Source organism: Liolophura sinensis, chromosome 10 (assembly GCF_032854445.1).
Source record: "Liolophura sinensis isolate JHLJ2023 chromosome 10, CUHK_Ljap_v2, whole genome shotgun sequence".
In the NCBI taxonomy this organism is placed as follows: Eukaryota; Metazoa; Mollusca; class Polyplacophora; order Chitonida; family Chitonidae; genus Liolophura; species Liolophura sinensis.
In genome coordinates this window covers 35,983,292-36,009,719 of record NC_088304.1, presented here as the reverse complement: position 1 = coordinate 36,009,719, position 26,428 = coordinate 35,983,292, and the positions used below count along the sequence as shown (strand labels likewise).

The 26,428-nt window shown below is 39.7% G+C and overlaps 1 protein-coding gene across 1 annotated transcript; it reads left to right on the top strand.

Annotated features, from left to right (window-relative positions):
- The first annotated feature begins 875 nt into the window (after window positions 1-875).
- LOC135476290 (uncharacterized) lies at window positions 876-10,013 on the top strand. The gene is made up of 2 exons (XM_064756275.1): window positions 876-1,361; window positions 6,265-10,013. Exon 2 carries the CDS (start codon window positions 7,341-7,343, stop codon window positions 8,835-8,837), a length of 1,497 nt encoding a protein of 498 aa, XP_064612345.1. The 5' UTR covers window positions 876-1,361; window positions 6,265-7,340; the 3' UTR covers window positions 8,838-10,013.
- Window positions 10,014-26,428: the final 16,415 nt, after the last annotated feature.

Below are 26,428 nucleotides of genomic sequence, written 5' to 3'. Positions count from 1 at the left end.
GGTTGCTGGTAGACATTTCTATGTAAGACAGGGGAGGAAGGCAGTATGGGCTATACTAGAACTCAAAGAGATCGCATGGTAAGGTGAGAGGCTCTTGAGTTATTGTGCAAATCGGCAAATACAGTGCATGCTCAAAATGCGAGATAAAGATAAATTATCGTAAATTTCACACGTCTTGTAGTCTCTCCGATACGTCAAAAAACAAAGAGCTTATCTTATAACGACAAATGCAAGCCTAAATCTATGCAGAGTTATATTTTTCAGTTTAGCGTGCGACAAAAATGTAACTATTTGTAGAACGATTTTAACATTTTCGAAGAAGCATATTTCAGGCTGTGTGGAAGCGTTTTTCTAAATAAAGAAAACTAACTCCAAAACGCCATATATAACCTCCTCGCTAATGGTTTATACCATAGAAGATCGTTAACTGACCAATAGGGTCGCATTATAGAATTCAGCTCTGCTTCTGGGGTTGAAAATTTTAATTGGTTGTCATTTTTGCCGTTGATGTTACATTTTCGCCCATCACATGTTCATGGTGCAAAGCAGGTTCTATAACGTGTCTCGTGTCTTTTGTTGCGTGGCATTACAAATCAGCATATATATAAGCCGTTTCACATAATTTCTATCGGCGTCTCTCACAAAAGAGGCTTATCTATTTCTTTTATGCCTGACCCAACTGACTTACGCCTATCCAAAACATAATGCTTACCGAACCCGACCCATCGAAAGAGGATGTCAATATCTATGGATAAGATGTGTTTTGCAGGAGCTCTTAACCAAACACGGTATTAGCAACCATATCCATCTTTGGCTCTTCTGGAGAGAAGAATAAAATAACGGCGTTTTTTTTTTCTTCTTTCCTCCAGTCCCCAGTCTGCTGGAGTAATGGATTTTCTCTGTGAGACCCACCTATATATTGAGGTGTTGTACACAGCATACCCTGCTGCGTTCATTTAGTCAATTGTTATTGACCAACGCAGGCTTGGTTGAGTCACAGGTTTACCTGGTCAAACCGCTACACAGTGACATTGCACGCTTGTCCTCATGGACGTCCATCCGAGGAGACAAAAGCTTAGGGCAAGCCGAAAGCACAATTGAAGTGACCTGCTGGGTGTTCGGTTGTAAGGCCTGGAGGTGTTACGTGGCCAGATTAGGCCTAATCCCCTGACCGACCCTGCCCAGGCCTCACACAGTCACCACTCCAAGGTTGTCAGTGATTTTTCACGCTGTTCTACTGGGTGGTTCGATGCTGCTGGTTCTGTGAGGCTTGCGAGATCTGCGAGAACGGCATCCTGGGCGACAGTCTGATTCCCGAAGTTGCATGTGGTGATATGAAGGCGGAAATACTCGAGATGCACGTAAGTTCTCGGTAATTTCGATACATGTTGTTAGTATTTGTTCCTGTGAATGCGGTCACAGGGCTAAGTTCAATTTTATAGCTCAGGGAAGCCAAATGTTCCCATGCCTGCATATACAGTTAATAAATGAAACAACAACAGCTCAATGATGGTGTTGGCGCGTTGTTTTAGTGTGAATATTTCACAAATGTTTGTGCTGATATATAATCTATAGACGTTATATGTTGGTACATTCTTGTAATGTAGGACTCTTCTGCGCAGTTTCCTCAAAACATAATGTAGACCGCCGTCGTATAAGTAAAATGTTCATGGGTACGGCGTAAAACACCAACCAAATAAATAAATAAATGTGGGACTGTGTTTCTTACAACTTTCGATAGGTGGCCGTTTACACCTGGGACTAGAACATAGGGTTATATAAAACTATACGGAGTGCTCAAATGCAGTCTCACACTCCATTCCGCACTCATATTTAGGAAATGAAGTTCATAAAATCCTGGAGTGTGAGTTGACCACAGCAAGATTTTTCTGGCCTTGAACCTAGCTGTGTCGATTCGTAAACGTACATCGTGCGAGCAGTTTTAAACTAATCCATTTGTATACCATCTCACACGCATCTAATATTGGTTAAATTTGGTTAGTCTTTAACTCAACTTTTGTTGGTTTAGAAGGGGTTGTGGTGCGGAGGGTGGTTGGTGGGGGGTGGGGGTGGGGGGGAAGGGGTCATTTAGATTGGCGCTTTTCCGTCTAGGAGGACGATCTATGCCAGACAGTACACTGAGGTTGCTACCTCTATATGCATGGACTGGGGTAGGGTTAGAACTATCTCAGAAGACAGTACATAAGCGTTGATGCCTACGTTCCGCATCGCCGACCTACATACACAGGTGAATACATTTACGTGCTCGCAGTCACCTGTATGACTGTGTTATCAAATGTAGCTAGTGCATGTAGGTGTGTTGTATACACAGACTACAGGCGAATGTGCAGCTCACTGCTGTTGTTAAACAACCACACCATCTGTGGACTATAAGTACCTTGCTGTTCACTAACTAGGCCGTATTTACCTACCTGTACACTATAGACGTGCCCTGAACATATGCTCTGAACTTGTAATCACAGCCTTCGGGTTCTGCGAGCCGACTTTAAACCCAAGTTAGGTTTTTTTTTCTAAAATTAGTCTGCAGCGCTTTTTGCCTATGAATGTGAAAATCCCACTCACAAAATGTTGAAGGTTGAAATGATGGTTACCTAGTTTTTTCTGCGATACTCTCACCATTTGTTCCACACATGCATGCACTGTATCAGGTTCCTGTGGCCTGGGTGGTAACAATGACGGCAGCAGTGATACTCCCCTGTGAGGAGTATGGAAGTGTGTCCGAAATTTACAGTAGTATAAGTATAACCGAAGTATAACCGAGGTATAACTGAAAATAGCAGTTGTTGAAACGTGGACAGGAAAATAAAAATAAAAAATGTAATAAAAAAGCAAATAAAGTGAAAGGCAGTGTTTTTTTAGTTTATACAAAATAGCAAGTGTTTAAGGCTACTCGCTAATGTATTTGTGTATCATAAAATACACATAGACTATCAATATGGAGTCGTTCGCTGAACTGTTTTAATCATCAAGACCTATCGGGATAAATCACAGCTGCGCTATTCGGTAGACAGCTGTACAAAGTTCATATTAAAGCAGATGTGCAGAGACATACCATTAACTGTAAGCACTCATGTCTGTGTACTTTCAACCTGTTGGAATTATGGTAAAACCGACACGTTTTTGTGTTCGTGCATGTATTTACAAATGAGAGTTTTTCAGCCGATGTACGAAGCGAGCATGTGCAATTATCAGACTATAATGATATCTTTGTGTCGACACGCCCTGCTGATTTTCTACGGTGCATCGCCTTTATGTTGTTGTAAGACTTTTCTTATGAATGTGATCATTCGGTGATCACCAATCGCCACTGTCCTTACCTGATCGATTTTAAAGGAAAATACCTCTAAATCTCGAAGTAGACATCACTTAGTAGATCACATAAAACTATGCATAAATATACTTTCATTCTTTTTTTTTTTTTTTTTTAGATTTTTGTGAAAAGAGTTAAAGGCACTCAAACACATATGACTTCAAAGGTGGGCTCCATGGACAATACTATCGGAGGTTAGGAACTCTGACATCACAGGAAGTTTATCCAACTCTAATCACGACACTGAATGTTGGAATAACTCTTTTAACCCATGAGTGAAAGATTACTGAAATAATGTTCTCAAAAATTCCTTCCGTCTGGTGAAGACCAGGAAGAAAAAGGTGATGTGTTATCAGAGTTCCCAGATACAGTCAGTATTCTCCATGAAATCGACCATAGTATTGAATGCCTTTCCACACTCTCCAAAAAAATCTGAAAAAATAAATGAAAGTATTTTTACGCATAGTTTTCATTTGTCTTTTTGATGAACCTAACTTCATATTTTAATTTTCTTTTACTTTTGTGATGTCTTAAAACCAAGGTATTTGCAGGAAGAGGTCGGTATTTTGGTAAACTTCATTCTGTAAGAAACTAGCGCTGTATTATAACAAGCAGCCGGGAATAAATATCTAAAAATATCCACTATCTATTTTATACCTGACGATTAATCTTTTGGCTTCATCGCTAATTGCTTTTAAAGACAGGTCACATCGGGTTGTGCGCTGCGAAGCAGTCATTTCGAGCTTAGTGAATGTATGTATTGACAGATTTTACATTTACACTTCGCAATATGCCAAGACAGTGAATAGCTGTGGAGACATAGTTTGTACACTTCAGACAGAAATTCCCAATACACTCATGTACTGCAATCCAAACATTTAAACAAGCCTCGAACAACCGAACAAAGCAGGAAAAACTACACTAAAAATTCAGCTAATTTTCATCGTTTTTAAGATTTATTCCATATGCCACATATTTTTTTATGAGTGTAAATTCAGTGAAGCCTGATACACACAGACTTGCCATAAATTATCGGTTTTACCGCAGACGCATAATCAAAATTCATTCAAATGTCCCAAAACTGATTATGATACAGTTTCCACTGTGACAACGTCTAAATCGTCCGCAAAATTTATTCTGGCTTTCTTCCATGACACAGGAGTTGCTATGGTTACGATGCCTCTTAAGCATTACCTTTTGCTGCTCCGTGTTGCTCTTTACATTCAAGGTTTTTCCCGTGTACACTAAAAACAAATATGTTGTCTGAGCAACAGATTATTCTGTTAAACATAACACACATATTGTAATACTTAATAATAATAAGATTATATGAGACTTACAGGATATTGTGTTGAATATGACAGTGTTTTGCTATAATAACAGAATACATTCTTGTATAACTCAGACAACAGACATTCTGTTAAAGTTAACAGATTAAATTTCTGTTAAAATTCACAGAGTGTAGCTGGCATACATAAAAATTATTTCAGAGGAAAATTAACTGCGGTCATGAATGCATAGCCCTCATAAAGAAGTTCAGTATCATATGTAGATATGACAAGCGTGTGATGGCCACGTGGTTACTCGCTTAAGCACACCTAGAGATGGTGCAACCTTACCCTCGGATACAGAAGTCCTTGGATTATCCTGCTGTTGCTGTTCTCAGTTTACTGGTAGCCTAAAAAAAATAAAAAATTAAAAAAAAACAACCGATTTTAGTAGTTAATATATTTAAATGTTGACATCTAAGTCCATAATCACAGTGAAGTACTCAATAAATTGGAAGGGTGAAAATTCATCCCTACGTACAAAGTAATAGTATGGTGACACTTGGATGGCATTTTTATTAGATGGGTGTCACCCGTGGCATTCAGGCCCTTTGCTGTCATACACTTGCAATAGATACGGCTTATATACATGTAAATCTATGACATAGTCACTAACTTGTCGGAGTTTATGAAAACAAAAAGTAACGCGTGCTAGCAATATGTAGTATATCTCTGCTTACTATCTTCTTGCCATATCCTGTTATGTAGAACGCGGCACACCCAAACAAGTCAAAAAAGCTATTTCCTCTACATACAATCATGTCTGTATGAAACACGTTGCCTGTTATAAAGAACACGGCTGAAAAACAGATGTCCGATTTATGTGTTTATTTATGATTGGAATGCCCAAAAAGGACCCCTTAAATACCCCTTAGGTATAGTATAGGAAAGTGCATCGACTGTTTCGTTGTAACCAGCAAACGTATGCACATATGTTTGCTGAATGTTGGTAAATCCATAATGATCTCAGGTATTTTCTCTACATAGTCCTCTAAAGCGGAAATATACATATGTATTCTTGACATCAATATACGGTTGTAAAATGACTCGCACGCAAATAGACTTATCTACGACAGTGCATGCGTATATAGTTTTGACAACGCCCCTATGAACATTGCTAAAAATAATATTAAAATTACGACAGCTGTGTAAAATTCTATTTAACTCAAGGTAATGACAGAGACATGAACTAAAAAACAACTTAACCGAAATTTGTAATTCATCACAAATGTGCATATTGCGGACTTTTCGCAAAATTTGACTTTATGGTTGGCGAGTTATTGAAACTTTCGTTCAAATAAATCGCACTTTAAATTGTGTCATTAGTTATATGATCCAGACAGATCTTATTGCATATGGATAGGTCCTTATACATTTATAGTTTGTCATTGTTGCATGTTGTGTCTCGAGGTAAACAGATAGAGATAATGAGGAAAGTGTGGTTAAACATTAGACTAAGTTTAGATTTAAGGTTTGTTACCTATAATTGACGATATGCTTAGAAACATGCCTGCAAGATTTTTCTAAAAATAAATTACCGAAAATAAATGAAATTTATTTTTCCATGTGGCCTAGATTAGATTCTAATTCTGATTTCTTTTTCAGCCCGTAACAGCGTTGTGACGAAACAAGAGCGGATCTAGCTCACTTTGCTTTGAATCGGATCTTCTCATCGGTAACCGAAGAATCTGTAACACAAAATAGTGTGCGAGGTAAAGTTCATAGCGAGTCTAAGCAGAGCATCTCGTTCTTTGTGCTGATAAGAAAAACAAAATTGACACAAAAAAAAGATAGGAGAACTGGGTTAAATTCCAACGATAGAGTCGTATGGTTACCCACACCAAGTAAACGTCGTCCCTGGGGTATTCCGGCGGTACTGGTGACGAGGATATCTGGCCTACCCGGAGCTCAAGCCCATCCTGTGAACCAGGCCCTTTTGTCGGGACACGCACAGAATATAAACCTCAGGTAAATAAATAAGGCAGCCCCTTTAAGTGTAACATGCCCTTACCCAAGCCCGGCAGACAGTGTAAAGCATACCGGCTACCCGGGGCCTAGGACCAAGCTTATCCATGCGTACCTCGTCAGGTCGCTGTGGCTTCAAGGTGACGACACGGTGCATATGCCAGCTAGTGTTGTTCAGGCTCACGAAGTGAAGCCAGGATTGAATACAGTGTTACCTGGTGTTATTATACAGCCAAGCTTTCGGGCTGGTTCAGATACGTATTAAGGAGGCGTCGCGCTAGCTCACCTGTTAAAGCTGATCAGGACATCGGCTGGTAGTGGACAGGGAACGATTCCGCGGATCCCTATAGCTGGAAAAACAGGAAGTTGTGTGGAGACGACGACATATTGAGAATATTTCTTGTCACCCGGAAAAACACAGAGGTGAGGTTTGCAAAACTGGTTGTGGTGGGCGTGACTGTCAGTCCGTGTGTGAAATTTCGCAATTGTCAGCGGTCCATACTCACCTGCAAAGGCGTGTCGCTGAAAGGGGTAACCCACAGCGACTCGTCAGTAACAAGCAGTGAACATTATTCGTGGATTCTTTTAGCTGCTACAGATGATTTTTTGACAGTGTGTGGTGCTTCTTATTTGTGACATCACAAGACCTGTCTGAGGAAATATCTAGTGCTTATTTTGAGGTTGTAAGATTTAAACTGTTATACTGCGTTCTGGGGATGTCCAAGGATCCGGGAAAAGATTTAACGGGGAAGAAAGCCCAGTATTATGTGGAATACTTGGGATGGCGACCTTGCCGAGGTCTGGAAGGACGAGAGTTTACGGAACCCATTGTCCAAGATTTATTATGTAGGCGCCACACCGGGCATCTACCAAAGCTGACCATCCAAATAAGTAAAAAAGATATCAAAGTTAGCAGAGAAGTCACCGAAGACGGTAAGAAAAAGAAAATCAAAACCATCAAGTACCCGTCTATTCCTTCCAGGGATGTGACGTTTGCCACACAGGCATTGGAGCCGAACAATGACGTTGTTGCGTGTACCTACCTTGGTTTCAATCCAAAAACCTCCAGCTATGTCCATGTCCACGTGTACCGCTGTGACTCCCCACATACAGCGAGGACATTTGTCCATCATCTAAATTCTATCACCAGCCTTCCCGAGCACAGGAAGCGACTGGAGAAAATCGAGCAGGACCTTCTGAGCAAGAACGCCATCGACGTCCCGTATCCGACATATGACGCCGTCCCAAACGGCCCCCATGGAAGATTTAACCCCTACCCTGGGGCCAGAAACCCCCGCATGGAGAGCTCTGCCACCAGTGCTGGCACCAACGAACGGTCGCCAACGGGCAGCGATGATCTTGACGCTGACCTTGTTAGTTTAAAGGACGTCAAGCCGTTTGACTCCATTGCCGACGAGTTGAAACAGAGGCTGAACGTGAAAGCTGCTCCTCTTCTCCTCCCCCCGGCCGACTACGACACAGTCAGCAGAGCCAGAGGAAATCTGGACGAGGCCCAGAAACGCCGAACTCGAAATCCCATAATCGTCGGGGAAGGTGGGTTGGAGAAATCAGATCCACAGAACGGATCCACCGGAAGTGATGAAGTAGAAACGCCCGATAGTGACAAAGGAGATGACCACCAGTTTCCGAGTGAAGGCTTCTATCTGTATCCTCCGAGATCACCACGCGATTTCCAAAACGAGCCTGCCAGCCCCAGAGGCAATGTCTTCAGCCAAGCTGCAAGCAGTCCCAGGACACCTCGCCAAGGCTTGGTCCCACAACACGGGCGGCAACTCTCTAATTCTTCAACGCACAGTCACCATAGTAACGGATCTGGTTCCTACCAACCAAACGGAATGTATGATTCCAGAGAGCGATTGGCTTCCGATCGCCTCAGTGGCTTTTCAAATAGTTCAAATTCTCACAGAGACTTAAGTGTAATGGATGAACCAAGATCGGATTACGCAAGAAGAGACCTGCTCCATGATGAGGTTTTACTGCGACAAAAGGACATTTATCAGAGAGGTCCACATTTGACCAATAGCATGCCTAATGACGTTCTGCGTCGGGAAATGGCGGCCGTTGCTGACAGGGACAGCTATCCGCGTCACAGCGGTCATTCGGGTTATCCCGATCGTTTCTCTCCTCGCCAACCTGCCTCTCCTCGACCCGGTGACTTCGCTGTTCGGAAGGTCAACTCTATGTATAGGTGAACAGTAAATTATTCACGCACGAATGAGTGCTGTGCCCGAGCCCCGAGTGATAGGATGTGCTGTGTACTGTGTTTATGATAATAAGGATAGATGTGTAATTACATATTGTATCGTACCTTGTTTGCAATGACACTAAACCTGTCTGCCATGTAAAATAACGGCAAATCGCGATAAATATCTGTCCATACAGACTACGTTGAACACAGATTAACAATGTTAGAGTTACTTGCGGTGCAACAACTATGGGGAAATATTCTGTGTAAATATGATGGCAATATCTGCTGTGTAATAGCACTAGCGATATCTGCCGTGTAAGAACAGATATCGTGTTATAACGCTAACCATATGTGTAATAACACTGCAGATATGTGCTCTGTGATAACACTGGGGATATTTGCCGTGTAAGAACAGATATCGTGTAATAATGCTGACCATATGTGTAATAACACTGCAGATATGTGCTTTATGATAACAGTGGAGATGTCTGCCGTGTAAGAAGAGATATCGAGTAATATTGCTGACCATATGTGTAATAACACTGCAGACATGTGCTCTGTGGTAACACTGGAGATATCTGCCGTGTAAGAAGAGGTATCGTGTAAAAACGCTGACCATAACACTGCAGATATGTGCTCTGTGATAACACTGGAGATATCTGCCGTGTAAGAAGAGATATCGTGTAAAAACGCTGACCATAACACTGCAGATATGTGCTCTGTGATAACACTGGAGATATCTGTCGTGTAAGAACAGATATCGTGTAATAACGCTGACCATATGTGTAATAACACTGCACACATGTGCTCTGTGACAACGGCATACACTTATTGCTGATGTGTAAATATGCCCCGTAGAAAAGCGCTGGCGATATTTGAAGTGTACTGAAACTGTTTATATTATACTTTGTAACAAAACTGGGAACTTTGTTTCGTAACAGCATATGATGTATCCTCAGCCCACTAAATCTAAATATCAGCTAGGGATAACACCAAGCACTGGATAGTCTTTCTATTTGCATCTCGGTCAGAGTTCGAAATGCTATTGCGTTTATTTTATCCCCAACATTCAGTATGGTTATTGTACCTAAAAACCTGACATATTTTCAGAGATCGACGATTCATTTGTTATTTCAGAAAATGATATTTGCTATTTTATTAAAATAGTACTGCTACATACTATACCGAATAAGGCTGTGAACGCCATGTGTATTTTGAAATTTTCACATTTGTCTATTTGTACACTCATAACAAGTCGTCTGTACCATTCAACACTGTGTATGGATACTGATTTTTTTCCTTTCATTTTATCGTTGAGTGGAGTTTCCCCATGCGTGTCAAACAAGAGTGCTTTTTGTAGCATTTTACAGTTAGTACTTAAACGGTTTCTAATTCTGATATATTTATCTACATGATGGTAAAATGGAATTATATAATAGATTACAAAGATAATTCATCTCTGACTGGATCGTTTTAGTTTCAAAAAGCCAAAATTAGTCAGTCAGATTTCCTTTTACATCAAAATGTGTTCCAATAAGTAGAGAAGGTGTGTTGTTGACATGTTGCACAATGTCGAGTGTTCCACTGACCTTTGACCAGTGGAGAACGTTTCCCGTGTAAGGAAAAACGCTACAAATCTTTTCTCTAAGACGGTACTGTTTCTGAGTTGTGGTTGTAAAGCAGAATTGCAGTGCACAAGGACAGCAACGTAAGGGCAGAAAATGATGTGTTTTACACATCTTGGAACCGACTTGTCTAAGCGGGAAATACTCCACCTTTGTGAGTAGGGTTGTATTCCCTTTACACCGATAGGAATACTCCGCCTTAAATGCCCCTGCGAGTAGAGGTGAGTTGCATTGCAGATCGTAATGTGATTCTCTATAGAATAATTATTTCTTCTAAATGTTATGTAATTTTGTACAGCTCGATTTGATCATTCGAAGCGAAACTCCTTTGTTCTCATAACCATATATTCTATCGCCTTTTGTCGCCTTTATCAGTTATGCTAGCATTCTTATTCACACTCTCGCATTTTTCTCTATAAAAATCTGATCCCCTTCATATAAATAGTAGGGCGTAAAACATTAGCCAAATAAAGAAACAAACAAACAAATAAGTAAATGGATAAATGTAGTATACTAATAAGCGATAAACCAAGCGGGAAACACGTGTTTATGATAAGTTGGACCGTATACTTTCATGTTGTGTATAGTTTCTCCCGGTACAAATCTACACGAGGTAGCTGAATACGAATCTAATACGATCAGAGAACATCGAACCAAAATCTACCACGTAATAAACAATCAGTTGATAATTGAAACACAAGCACATGCCTGGTAGGACACACTTCCAAGGTGTTAATATCGTGAAGCAGTCAGCAATCTTCTCCCAAATCATTGCTAATCTGTGCCAGTATGGTATACTAAATCAAGTATTACATTCTGCCACTGGACCATGTGCCTGTGGCAGTTGACATTGCCTGTGACATCCTCTATTGTATTATTTATGACAATGATATGACTCGTACATTCTGTGAATACCACACCACTTGTCACCATCTGTTTCCCTCTCACGAACAATACGACCGCGTCTACAGAGCAAGCAAGAACATGTATTCACTTGTTTGCCTCTTCTCACCAAAGTATACAATTCGCATTTGAAAGTGTATTAACATTCCAAGGTGTTAGGTTGCATGGCAGGAGGTTATCTACCTGATAATCTGTGAAAGCGAAGATGTTCTGCGTTGGGAAATGGCGGCCAGAATCATCTGATTTAAACTTATTGGTTTCAATCGGATCCGTTTCGGATATACATCAGACTGCGACAGACCAAGTGTCTTAGACCATTGCACATCGGAAATAACCATTTGGCTAAGTGCTAGAAAGGCATGTCTTTCAATCGGAAGCACGCACGTAGGTTCAGTCCGGCCCTTGAGAAATATATTTAAAAATTCCTTCCGCGGTTTCAGTTCCGTCCTTAGGCAATGCAATCATTGGGCGATTGTTCTTGAGGCATTGAGGGTTGAGGGTTAAATTGGAAAATTCTGGAATGACATTAAACAACGACAAAACAAATAAACAAATAAAATCTCCATTTTGCAGTGTATATGGTATTCCTTTTTTGTACGTATTCTATTGTTGTTAGAATGTGGCCTCTGTCAAGTTAAAACCCTAGCAAGTGCTGACGGAACGAAACGTCTATATATCTTCGTTAAGATTCAGGTTGCCATTAACATTACGAAGTATGTATTCCATACTCTTACCTGTTAGCATTTTTGATTTACACAAATATTTATTCAATGACTAAAATACATGTACATATATTCGCGTACCTGCTTGACAATGATATGTTATTCAGTTAGAAAACCATAGTTACATTTTTAGGTAGGCCTAATGACTATTTATGAATCCAGACCTAGTTGATTTGTAATGAGTGGATGTATTTCATTAAAGTGAAAAAAAAAACAAAACAACTATAAGGTGTTAAAAAGTACTCAGTGTCTGTTATAGCTGATCTGTACAAAAGGCAGTCATGCCAGACGACGTCAAGTTAGAGTTGGGCAAATAAACATATGACGTGCAGCTTATCTTTGCAAGCATGGTTATAACATGATGGCCTACTGCATACTTCCTCATACCTTCTTTCGAAAACCTGTTCACGTAAATAGAGTTTGCACAGAAGTATGTCTTAAAATGAGTCGTTTTATTCTATTTTATTTCAATGATTATTAAACTACAGAGTGTACATCGTAGTAATTGTGCCAATGTTGACTTATTTGAGTACATGATATACATGGGCGCTTTTCACGAACTCATACAGGTAAAAATCGAACAAAACCATTTTGCACGTAAAACCCTGACGAATCACAATTGTTAATATTTATCCGCATGATATGATCCACCTTCTCCACGCCTGATCTGAACGTGTAGTTATATACTTGTATAGCTCGGCCATACTTGTATTGGGCTTGGCTCAGGCATTCATTAGGTTTAAAGCGAAACCGGATCTTGTGATAGGAATTCCTGGTGCTTTATGTTGATTCAGAACGCAGGGGTAATGAATATAGCAGTCCGGGTCCCCAGCGGGGATTGAAATATCAGCTCGACTTGAAATAAATCTAAAGTCGATAAATCAGTTCGGTGTTTGGTTGTGTAAGCCGTGTTAGCCCGTGAGCTTGGAGATCAGATGCTGGCGTGTTGCGCACAGAAAATGGCTGAGTCACACATGTAATGGTTCCGTAGTTACTGGTATAGTCAGATGCCACACGTAAATGTATAATGTTGGCAAACGTCATCTGCTTTAATACAACCCATCGAAACCAAGAAATCCCGTCCTGCTTTTTGGATTTGTTTGTGTGCACACAAATTAAAGATATGTGGACATAATACCACTAAAAGACATCTCATTAGTCAAGTGGTTGATGTCTTGCAGCAAGGCGGGACCTCCGTGGCCAGGGCCCAGGACCGGAGCCTCTTACCAATGCAGTCGCTGCGAGTTCAAGCCCAGTTCGCAAAGTCTTCCCCTCCGGCCTTAATGACGATGGTCTGTGTGGGTGGCGTAAAGATAGGTCAAACTTTTACAAAATCTTCATCTATACACACACTTACATGTACTGACATAGAATTATTTGATCAGTGATTCGTCAGAGGAAATGATCAGGTTGATTTCTTTAAGTTAGAGTTTACAATCTGCCAATGAAGCATTTAACCGTATAATTTGATCATATGGTAAATACGCTAAAGCCGCTTACATATGCTTTACTCAACCTTGAAGAATGCATTCCAAGTTTCGGGGCTAACGATGTGCAACAGAAACATATTTATTTATTTAATTAATTTGATTTTTTTAAAATTTGATGTTCTACACCGTAATGAAGAATATTTCACAGATACGACGACGGCCAGCATTACGGTGGAAGGAAACCGACAGAGCCCGGAGAAAATCCGAAACCATTCACAAGATGCTTCAGACCAACAGAGAAATCTTTGTTAACAATTCCAATGTCTGTAAACGGTTAACTGCTGTAATTTGTACACCAAAACACGACAACAACTTGATAGAATCGCTAACACAGTTTACACTCATTAACTGTCGTTGGGTGATAATAAACCTTTCAAAAAAATAAACTACATATTCTCCACTAAAACTGCTAGTGGAAAAAAGCAATTGTATTATTACCGGTTAACAAACTTTTGGGCAGCACCCACTGACAGAAATATGCAACAGTTCATGAAAAAACGTGAATTGAAGGCTGAAAAAAAGATGGCTCCATTCACTATGATATATCTTCATGTGACGTAATTTATCAGGAATACATGTTAAGGATACAAGAGATCGTTTGGCCAGAACAACAGGTTCAGACTTGCAAAGTCTCGTGTCCAATCTATCTACGGTAAATCTATACCCTCCAATAATTTAATGTGGAAACCGCCATGGATTAAGTACATGTGAATCAATTTACTTTAATTGAGAAGCCATGGCATGGAGGGAGGTTACGCAACTATTGGTGTGCGCAGAGAACACTTTAAACTTAGTAGACGAAATCGATATCAAAATCCTTCCAGCTAAACACACAAACAAGTCTAAATCACAGACAGCGATATTTCTTTCTCTACAGACTGGATAACTGGGTCGTTAAACTATCTCTGGACATATTATGGGAAAAATGACCATACATGTCTGTCTTATCTTTCAGTAACACCTAGGCTCACCTTATACTACATACACGGATGTGTGGCGTAAGGCAGAGGACTTTGATTCCTGGCGTCCTGAATACCTGAATTAACTAGAACATTGGTAGAACTGCGCATGCTCAAGTATATGTCCACAATGTAACATATACATTATTAATGAGTGTGTTTTTGTGGTTCACAATCATTGCTTTCCACCTAATTTTGGACATCGCTCTCCGAAGAGTGATTGAGTTTTAAGGCTACCCACATTGGCAATATATTCCACACAGATCTTGGCCAGAGAGTAGGCTCAAACCTGAATTCAACTGTCTCTTTCGAAATGAGTATGGAAACATCCAGAATCAAAAAACGAAAATACTTTCCATTTAAAAACTAAAATTTGAAAGTAATATTGTTTGGTTCCAGATAGAGGCAACGATATAACAAAAGCGTATGAGGAGCAGCGCATGCGCTGTCATTGAGTATGCATGGTAAGGTGACAGGGAGTTTCATGTGTGTACTCTTGCATTAGATGTTATTCTTATATAGGCGATAGATCAGGAGCATAGACACCTATCTCAGCTCACACCGTGGCCCCTATAGTACTTATAACGTAGGTGGTTTTAACCGAATATATCTGTGTGAACGCCAACAGGCAATATCCCCGAGAAGCACAAACACAGTACATGTATGTTCAAGATCGATGAACACAATGCAGCGATGCATTTGACCTGTCCATTCATACAACCTGGTACATAGGTAAACTTAACGTCTTGGCCAGATTCCAGTAACCCTCAAACAAAACTTGAGGGTATTCTAATAGGGTTTTCTAATAACCGCGTGTAAAGCCAATATGGAGCGCAGTTCTCAAGACAGCAATGCTATAATACTGGCTTTTCAAACTTTGTCAGACAGAGAATTAAAAAAAATTGAGCATAATCAAGCCAGACGACTGAGATATGGCCTGTTGCCAACTGAGCATAAGGTTAATTAAACTCATCGCATGTATATTGAATGGAATAAAAAGTTTAGCTATAATATGTTACCCTCTTGACTGTTGCCGTTGTTTGGTTATTTTCAAGAGTTCAGCAGAATTTAAACCTTATGCTTATTTGGGCAAGACAAATAAAGGGCTTTGTTGCCTCAGCTGGTTAAAACGCAGGTCTTTGACCAATGAAATGGTGTTTTGGAATCCGTGTTCTGTTTCCCTTGTGGCTGTTGGTCAGGAGGTTTGTCAGGTGCCACCTGAAGTCGTCTGTTGGAATCCGTGTTCTGTTTCCCTTGTGGCTGTTGGTCAGGAGGTTTGTCAGGTGCCACCGGAAGTCGTTTGTTATGTGTTCAGATTTCCTCCACACATTAAGTTTACCGCTGTTATATAAGTAAAAAAATGCTCATTTCCTTTTTTACATATTTATTTGCTTGTTGGAAGATCTGTCACAGTGGAGACAGCATGTTAAAATGGCGTCTGGAAGCGGTGCTAAACTCCATGCACTGCACGAGAAAAAAAACAAAACCAAACCAAGTCATTTTTCAGCACGATAAATAATTGTAAACATTATTGTAGCAAGTATAGCATATTAGTTGTTATAGAATTTACAGTGTAGTTTTATCGACAAATGGAATGTGCTGGTGTTACATGAAGTACGTAATTATGAACTTTACGGTATCAAGCAAAATATCAGGTCTACTTAACGCGTTATTCAGCACACCAAGTTAGCATCAACTTTACAGTATCACACGTATGCCATGGTACTGCCACAGTTTATGAGTTATTCAGCACATCAGTAAAATAATATTACGAAATGTAACGTTTAAAATACTATATGACAGATCAAATATAAATATGAAGTTTACTGCACCTGGTAATATGCTATGGCGCTCTACAATTTACCTCTAAGTTGCAACATATCAAGTTATTAGGAACTTTACTGTACCATTCAGTAAGCTACGTTATTGCCAAATTTAATGTGTCTTCAACTCATCAAGTAATTATGAAGATTACCGCTCCAAGCAGTAATCCAGTAATTGTGCAATTTACCGTGTGAGAACATTAGCTCATTATGAAGTTTACTGTGCCAAGCAGTATACTAGAAATACTGATATTGTCACACTGACTGCGTTATGCAGCTCACTAATTAGGTCTGAAATTTAATGTACCAAACATTTCGTAAAATTACTGTCATGGTAATGGTGTTGTTCGGCTCATCGATATCGAGCAGTATGAATCCCAGACTATAATCAAATCAAGCCCATCTAGTACATATACTTTTAACGTACAGCTTATTATTATGGTATTTACTGTATGCCTCTGTATACCAATCAGTACGGATCGATGAATACGTTAAAGTCACCTGAGTGAGTGTAAAGGTTAGCACATTATCCGCCGACAACGAGGGCAGCCGAGATTTACACATAGCAGTTTATACTAAAGCTCATTGCTTCTTATGAACTCCCTAATTGTGACGGTTCGCTGAATAAAATAATCTGCATGCAAGAGGGCTACAGAATGCAGTTTTCTTCCCCAACATGATTTCTATGGCCTATTTTCCATGGATGCAATCAGCCTTGTGTATACGGTTAGTATTTAGTGATTAGTTGCTTCTTTGAAGTCCACTGCGATTTTAAATGACAGTTATTTTGAGTACAGGTCTTGAACTTATCGAAGAGGTAAGCGAAGATGTTTATATGGTTCAGGAATGATATGTCACCACTATGACACGGTTAGGATTTTGAGTGAGATCTCTCCGGTCAGTACTGAAATATAAAAGTGGAATATTTTTTTCACGTGAATCTTTTGTGAAGGATTTCTTATCACACGTGTGAATCCTTTAGACACCCATTAGTGCACTGATATACAAAAAGCTGAGTGAAGAAGGAAGCTACATGCGAACTGAAATGTTACGCAGTGTACAGGTATCTTGCCCAACTTATGTAGGAAAAACATGAGATTGCTGAAATACTGGCACGTAGCGTTAATCTCTGATATGCAATTGGGAAGGTCTGGCAGCACGGATGGTGTGGGCTTCCCCAGGGCTCTGCCCAGTTTCCTCCCAGTGTAATGCTGGCCGAAGTCGTATAAGTGAAATATTCTTGAGTACGTAAAGTATGAAATAAAAAAATGTTTGCTTATTTTATTTCAGTTTTGATTATTGCCCTACTCAAAAATGTTTCGCTAATATGATGGGGGTCAGTTTTGAGGATGAAGGAAACCGACAGGCCAGGGGTATACTCGTGAGTTTTGCCAAGTTACTCAGAAACTTGTCCACATATGTCGTACATATATGCACACCACCGAGAATTACAGTTTAATGTGTTAGCATATATTTAATTTATTTATTTCTTTACTTACCTGATTGATGGAAGAAACCTTGTGGACTCTAGTGAAACCATCGCCTTTCACCAGGTAACTGGTAAACCTCCTGAGTCCAAGCCACATCCAATCTCCTAAAGTGACGCTTTAATCGAGTGAAACAGTTTTATTTATTTATTCATTTATTTATTTGGATTTTATGTTGTACTCCAGTATGTTTCACTTATACGACGGTGCCCAGCATTGTGGTGGTTACTGGCAGACCTTCACATGTACGAGCGGGGAAGAAGACAGCATGAGCTGGACTTGAACTCACAGCGACCGCATTGGTTAGAGTGAGACAAGGCAGACATCTAAATCAAATGAAATATCCACAAAGTTTTTATTTGAACATTATCACCATAAAACGTACATGAAGTTGTGGTCAGAATAGCCACGTGAGTGCAACGCTTCGTCAAACTCCTCACAGCGCCTGTGCTGCTGTTTACGCTTGGTTTGTGTCACTCCTACCACTGAAAATTTTACATGGAGCTAAATAACGACACAACGTACGCCATTCATTATCTGTGTTGTTATTCAGCAAGAGCACTGGATTCAACAGCACCTCGGTCATGTTGTGTCACTTTGTTCCCCTTAGCGAGGCTTCATTATTTATGCTAATCGTTATAATACTAATGCTTCGAATCAAAGACACCATTCCTGACACCTCACTCAGACTCACTCAAACCCATGTTGATGACACCGAGACCTTCACTGCACCTTTGCTGTTAAGTTTGCTTTGATCCATACCAAGGAGACACAAGTTGGATTTTTCCCTAGGCAGATATCTGTCACCATCTTAAGTGAGTGAGTGAGTGCTTGGGGTTTAACGTCGTACTTAACATTTAGCAATATCTTGACTGAGATTGATTGGTATAGGAGACTTGGGTAGTAATCGTTGCATTACTAAACGTCATCGAATTCAGTAATGTTTTCTCCATTCGCTGATAACATGTCTACTGTCTGTATCCATGCTACATTTTATTACAAATCCTCTGCCTTTAAAAACCAATCTCAAAATTCTCGACGTTCTACTTTTATTTTACTATAGGCAATACTGCTACAGTCTATTGTCATGGGCATGGGGACAGTGCGAGACGATACCGATATGTAACCGAGTATCGGAGTTTTGAACCATTCTTCACCTAGACACAAATATTATCCATGATAATTTGTGACTGGACAAAATATACGACAGTTTTTACACACTGACATTAACGGGGTATAGATAGCTCTTCAGATCAACACGTGCGATAAGCCGTATTGGGCGGGCTTCCAAGTGCCTGCTCAGTGTTATGTACCGGAAGTTTTGGGAACTCGCCAATCTGTTTGTCCTTCAGGGTACATATGTACATTAAAAGGTTGTAAATCTATTTATTAGTAATGAGCGGCGCTCAATGAATGAGATGACCTGCGGAGGACTTAGCGTGTACTATAAACAACTAGTCTATAAACAATCTAGAATGCTTTTCGATGACCCCAGCTCACTCCATGGCTTTTGTATACCTGAAATAGAAAGGATAATGTAATTCATTGGATAGTAAGTGGATGGCCAGAAAAACCTACCATATGTTAACAATGGGCGATCTATTGGACGTCTACACCTCAACCCGGACACCCTTTCTTATTCTAGCTTCTGTATATCTCTCTCGATAATAGCATAGTAGACGTCACACACAGCCGTACACAAATGGAAATGCGGGATGTGAACAATCGCTGTCAGCATGAGCTCACCTCAGTGAAATATCTTGTCATTCAGACTTGTCTTCCACATGACTTTGGTCGAGTGTTAGACACTCAATTCCGATAGAAAAGACCTGGCCTTTTTTGTTATTAAATTAGACAATTCTTGACACGTGTATCGCATGATGATGTAAAGGCTTTATAAATTCATAAAATGAACAATTCCAACTACACGCTGCAAGGTTTCCTTCACTGCCCTGTTTCCTTCACTGTCCTGTTTCCTTCACTGCCCACTTTCTTGAGTAACCCGGATATCAGTTCTTTAAGATTTTGAATCTTTTGATTGATTTACAATACAATTCCAAAACTTCTTGTCTTTTTCTCCAATTTCTTCATATCTTAGACTTTGGCGCTCCGGAGTTTTGGTCAGGAATTTAATTTTAAAACGATGTAAAACCTAGTTTTGACTTGTTTAGTTTATGAATGGAGGATTATCTTTTTCGTTCAACTTTTGTCATGCTAATATAAGGGCTGTGAAGAAGTAGGCATAAGACGCGGCGTTTCACTAGACTACTTATTGGTTTTATACGATAAAGCGATGAAATCAACTTCTGGGCAACTCCCCAGGGATATTTAGAAGAATATATACCTTGTGAGTGAGGATGTCTTATAGCTGTAAGTATTATGTACACTTTGCACACCTGTCTATAAACTATTCCTTTATAACTTTCATAGAAAGAAGATCACGAAAGTAAATTTGATGAAGGCGACGACATCTTCTGTACCGTAACAGAAACGACGGAAAGGACACAGTGTGATATCAGAGTTAACATGATTAGCTTAAAGAAGCTCTCTGTATACTCAAGAAAACCTTCTGCGCCTTTCATATCAACATGCGGTGAACAAACTTTAAATAGGGCTAGGCGGCTTGGTTGTGTAGAAACTGTACTATTTAAGACCTGCTGTGCTACACACTTCACTTTAGCGTATAAATTTCTCAACCTGTGTCCTTGAGACTTATTCGCCAATGTCCGGGGGACTACTACGGGCCTCGGCAGTGAATACACCACCATGTGCTAAGCGAATGTAACAGGTCTTATCCCGTGGTGCGATAAGGGCAATGTGTTCATTGGCTGGTACAGGCCAATAAACACCTTGTATCAGACATAGCCACATATAATCTCTTGTCAGAAACGAAGCCTGAAAACGGCTGAATAGACGTTGCTCGTATTCATACCCGTTGTGCAAGTTCGAACATCCAGTGTGTCATATTATAGAAAGAAATTAAATGTTTTTTACGCGAATCTTTTTTAAACATCTATAGCTAGAGTACTGAAATATAAAAGCGGAATATTTTTTTCACGTGAATCTTTTGTGAAGGATTTCTTATCACACGTGTGAATCCTTTAGACGCCTATTAGTGCACTGATATACAAAAAGCCGAGTAAAGAAGGAAGCTACATGCGAACTGAAATGTTACAGGTATCTTGCCCTACTTATGTAGGAAAAACATGAGATTTCTGAAATACTGCCACATAGCGTTAATCTATGACCTGTACTTGGGAAGGTCTTGCAGCAACCTTCGGATGGCCGTGGGTTTCCCCCTGGCTCTGCCTGGTTTTAACTCACTATAATACTGGTGTATAAGTGAAATATTTTTGAGTACGGCGTAATACACCAATCATATAAATAGATAAATAATCCATGATCATCCAATCACTCATCAGGTGTTTGATCATGGTTATACTAAAATTATGTAACCCCTTTCACCTGATAACCAGTTACATATGGAAGCCGACTAAGACCATCATCGCAGCATCGTACTATCATTCCATCATCCGACAATGGAACGAAGCAATGGAACGATACTGATAATCGATGGAACGATGGTAGCATTATCGTGTCATCGAGTCAATATGACACGAGAAAAGTTCGTGTTCTTCATACAAGGAGAAGGAATAGTGTTATTGTTTTCACTGGTAATTCATTTGACTAAGCGAGGAATCCTAGTCTCAACCCTGTTATCTGAATTTGTCAGCCACCATGCATAATTAGCGGTGTATTACTCCCTTATACACAAGTGTGTATCTTCCTCATACACCCGTGTATATACCTAACCTATATTCTTGTGTATGCGACTCTCTTATACACTCGTGCATATGACTCCGTTATACACTCGTGTATATAACTCCCTTCTACATTTTCCAAAAAATACAGAAACTCCCTTATACATTTGGACATATAACTCTCTTATACACTCGTGTATATGACTCTCTTATGCACTCGCGTATATGACTCTCTTATACACTAGCGTATGACTCCATTGCACACTCGTGTACATAACTCCCTTATATAGCGCTTATATTGCTTCTCGTTCCGAGAAAGTGGGCAAAGCACAAAATAAAGCACTCACAGGCAACAATGTTGCAACTGTTTAACGTAGGATAGATATTGTATATGCTTAACAAATTGCCCAGAGAATGGCATATGCATGTGGGCACTGTCAAACTACACAAATGACTATATCGCCACAATTGAGGTTTATGTATAACACTTTATCATAATTCGAAACATGACGCCATGTTTCAAACAATAGACCAACAAGATGTACATGCATGCAGCCTGTTTCACTCACACTGGCGTTAAATCTGCACGCAAGCCAATAACGTATGATATAGAAAAGAAAAACAACGTCTATAATTGTGACAAATACTCAGTGACCTTGGCCATGCACTAAGTAAGACATTTGTGTTTTTGATAAGTTTATTGAACTTTTTTGGTATTTGGGATACACCTATGGAGTTAATAAACAGCAAGTACCGTAAGTACACGTATGAACGGCAGTCTACAGTCATTCATACACACACACACACACACACACACACACACACACACACACACGCACACACACACACATATATATATATATATATATATATATATATATATATATATATATATATATATATATATATATATATATATATATATATGTGTGTGTGTGTGTTGACCAGATTCAGTGTTTTTGTTTAGAGTACGCTTAATGTATTCTGCCAATGGTCAAAGGTTGTTTAGTGCTTGTGACTTTTTCCCCTAAGTTTATACAACTGCTTCACGTGCTGGGATCTGTTTCAGTCTTCTCGTGCAGATTACCTGTAAGATACGTATCGTTTCATTCAGGCTGGCCCCATAGCGCAGCTGGCAGAGCTTCCGTTTCGTAGGGGGGCGGTATATCCAGGGTCAATCATAACTAAGACCTTGGCGTTCAGCATTAAGGGGATAGTGCAACCACTGGTTGACCCGCATCAGTATAATGGCTCGGGTGGGGCAGCTTACATGCCTTTGGTAAGTCGTTTCAGTGAAGCAGCACTAGATAAAAGAGTGGTGGAAATCCGTCCTGTAACAAGGAGGCACATTACATGCACTCTAAGGACTGCCTCGTCGTCATTTGACAGAAAAAATTGTTAAGTACGACATTAAACCCCAATCACTCAGTCATTCCTTTCATGCACTGACATGACTGATGTGGAAATCTGTCTGTTTAGGTGGTCTGTCTTTATTTTAGTTTTATTGTTCGTGAATATCATGTATCACACATTAGCTAATGCGAATGTAACACGACAACAACAACCGCCATGTCAAAAGCAATTGTTGATTAACTTTACTATGTCTCGAAATATAGATCCCAAGGAATAAAAAAGAAAGTACGGCGCAGAAAGAAAAAACTTATTTTAGGACAATTCGGCTGAATTCAGTCCAGTAAACCACCTCCGACATTTGATATAACATCACAAATCTTACAAATAACGACTCACATCTGTGGTAATTGTGACCTTGCCATTTTCCGAATTTATGCTTTCTCATTTGGTGAAACCACTGACTCGTTACAAGGTTCCATCAGTAAGGTCGCACGACTGAAGCCATCTCTCGATGCTTCCACGACTGATTTATGTCAGGAGACACTCCACAAAAGGCAGAGATTGATTAATAGCTCATTGCGGTTTCCTCCACCCACTAACCTCGTCACTATAGTATAAGTGAAGGAATCCAGGCGTATGGCGCTAAACACTAAACCAATAAGTAAAAAATGTAAAGTATGGGTAAGTTGGAAATGTTTGATTATGACCATTGACCATTAAATAAAAGTCACACGCAGGCGCATCATTCTTCGGTGGCCAGGTTAATGTAGGGCATATCCAGCTTAATTCATGATATTCTCTTCTCCAAGGAGACCGCTACTTCTGATCAGCATTTCTGTCACGTGACGAGGTGTTCTTTTTTCATCAGGTTAGTTGAGGGAACGTCAGCTAATCCAAGATAACGCCATAATCACCGATTCGTTAAATAATCTTCAAAAAATAGCAGAAAAGAAACAAACACAACATAATTATGCGTTATCAGGACGCGACGATGTCATCAGGGTACACGGTCGGTATGCAAAGAACGAAATACAAATAACTTTTCAAAATGGTGCATTATGAAAATCCTTATTTCAAGTGCATTATTAGTATTTCTAACATATGTAAACCCAGTTTTACCTCAGTAACTCTTGGATGAAAGCGGCGAATCATGCACAGGTATAAACACTGCCTAGATCAGTTTAACATTATTCATGGAATACGAACTGGACCCTAGTTGTAGAAACACAACTCAACACAAGAAACAAACTGTATATAAGTCATCGTTCTGAGATCATCGTGAAGACTACTTAACTGATCATACCTGCTTGTAACATTAAAACGAATAACAGAATCACCTGGTACTTTTCAGTTTCAACACTGAAATCTAAATTAAAACCATCGAAACAGCTGAAGACTTAACAAAAGCCTTATTGACGGATACACACGCATATTTATGGATATACCATATACAAGTATCCTCTCTGTATTGTTTCTAAAACCTATAATATGTGAGAGGAAATTAGAAGTTACTCTGTTCACAATGAAGGGTCTCCAAATAGGTTTCCAATTTGCCATGGATAGAAGTTAAAATCAAGTTTATCTTACGGGCAAATCAGTCTGACCCTACAAGAGCATCTTGAACTTGGGGAACAAAACATGTGATTAAATTATTTACTCGATTGCTGTGTAACGTCATAATCAAGAATTTTCTACTGATAAGCTCAGTCAAAAGTTACCGTGCATTAAAATTTGCAGAATTTTAAAACCATTTGAACGAAGTATATCCTCCATTAATGTTTGTTATATTCGACGTCAGAATACGCATTCATATAAAAAAAAAACTATACCTTACATGAAGTATACTGACCACGTGACACTTTTGCTTAAAGGTGAGTATTTAACGACTCGGTATGCTCTGATATTTCCGCTTATATACATTTACTATGGCAATCTGAAAAGGGTTCTCAAAAAGTTATTTAAAAAAGACGAACAATTGATAACATCGGGAAGCTGGACTTTTGTGAACTTAGGAAGTTCTTCAAACGAAAAAGATATAATTTCTGCCACCAGGACTCTGCGAGACAGATGATCAATAAATCCATGTCAGCAAAAAATGACTATAGATTTGAATAATACAGTAGGACTGTTTTAACCTTTATCCACAAAATAATTCGTTTTCAACCTTCAATACTGAGAGAGTTAGGAATTCCAGTTACCAAGCTAACACGAGGAGAACGTGAGTGGAAGCAAAATCAGTCACTGCGACAGAATAGAGATTACTCCTTCGTCTCAGGTTTCAATCATCCACAACAGTAGATCTACGTACTCGTATTCAGTTGTGACGTGTTTTAGCCCAATCCTGTGGCAGATTACTTCATGGAGCTTATTTGGCAATGATCTTCTGAAAAAACATTCACGTATCAGGTACGACGGCTTACATGAAGCGGTTACATGAGAAGTGTGGCCTCAGAAAGTAATTCACCACTCCTCAACAAATACCTCATAAGTTCCACAAAATCGCGAACTGTCTCGCGATAACTGAACTTTGGCTCGCTAGAATTCTGTCAGTTACGATATACTGAAAAACACTTGCATGACTTTTTGTAGCAACTGCCAACAAACCCACTGGAACAGACACTACAAGCAGGGCCGTGGACATCACGTTTCATGTTTACGCTGTATCCATAGGGCCATCGCCCTTGGAAAAGTGGTCGGGAGTTTGAACCCAGCTCTGAAAAAGGGTCGCCTGCTTTTTTATATCAGGGAATTTTCAGGTAATTGAAGTGTGCGGTTGTTTTGGTCTGGGCTCTTCCAAGTTTTCTCCACTCACAAACATGGCCGTCGAAAGGTGAAAATTCCTTACATTCCACAGTAGGTTCGATCCTGCTGCCTTCGTGGATACGATGACTCTTATTTCTAACGATATATCTAGCCATATTTCCACCATGTAAGATTTGTAATCGCCCCATATGCTCCATAATGTCAATTTCAAATCGTGGGTTCCTGCGTATGTTTGGTCAGATCCGGACGCATTGACATATCACATAAAATGGACTCAATTTATTTTCTAGCTTATTTTGCTCTTTATGTAACATTATATGTCGAGATTCTGATGGAAATGTGTCCTACAAACCAAAAGCGTTTTACTAGAGGTAAAGGCTCATATGTTTGAAAGTTCCTGTCATGAAAAACGTTATATAGGCAAAATATCATTAAAACAGCACAGGCCTAGCGATGCCTCTGTATGAAAATCAAGTCACGAGAGTAGCATATGGAATTCTTGAGTACCGTGTAAAGCACTGAGCAAATGTGTAATAGGACTATGGCGTGCAAAGGACCACTTTGGAGAAAAAAGCAAAAGCACGTAAAAAAAACGTACCCAGCTATACAGAATTTGTAAAACCATACAACTCTCAAGCGTCACGCAATGTAAACAATGTGTCTACACATGGTACATAAAAGTAGGGCGAAGTGTTTTCAAGAATAATGT

Coding starts and splice junctions, on each gene's coding strand:
- LOC135476290 (XM_064756275.1), top strand. CDS start 7,341: ATGTCCAAGGATCCGGGAAAAGATTTAACGGGGAAGAAAGCCCAGTAT.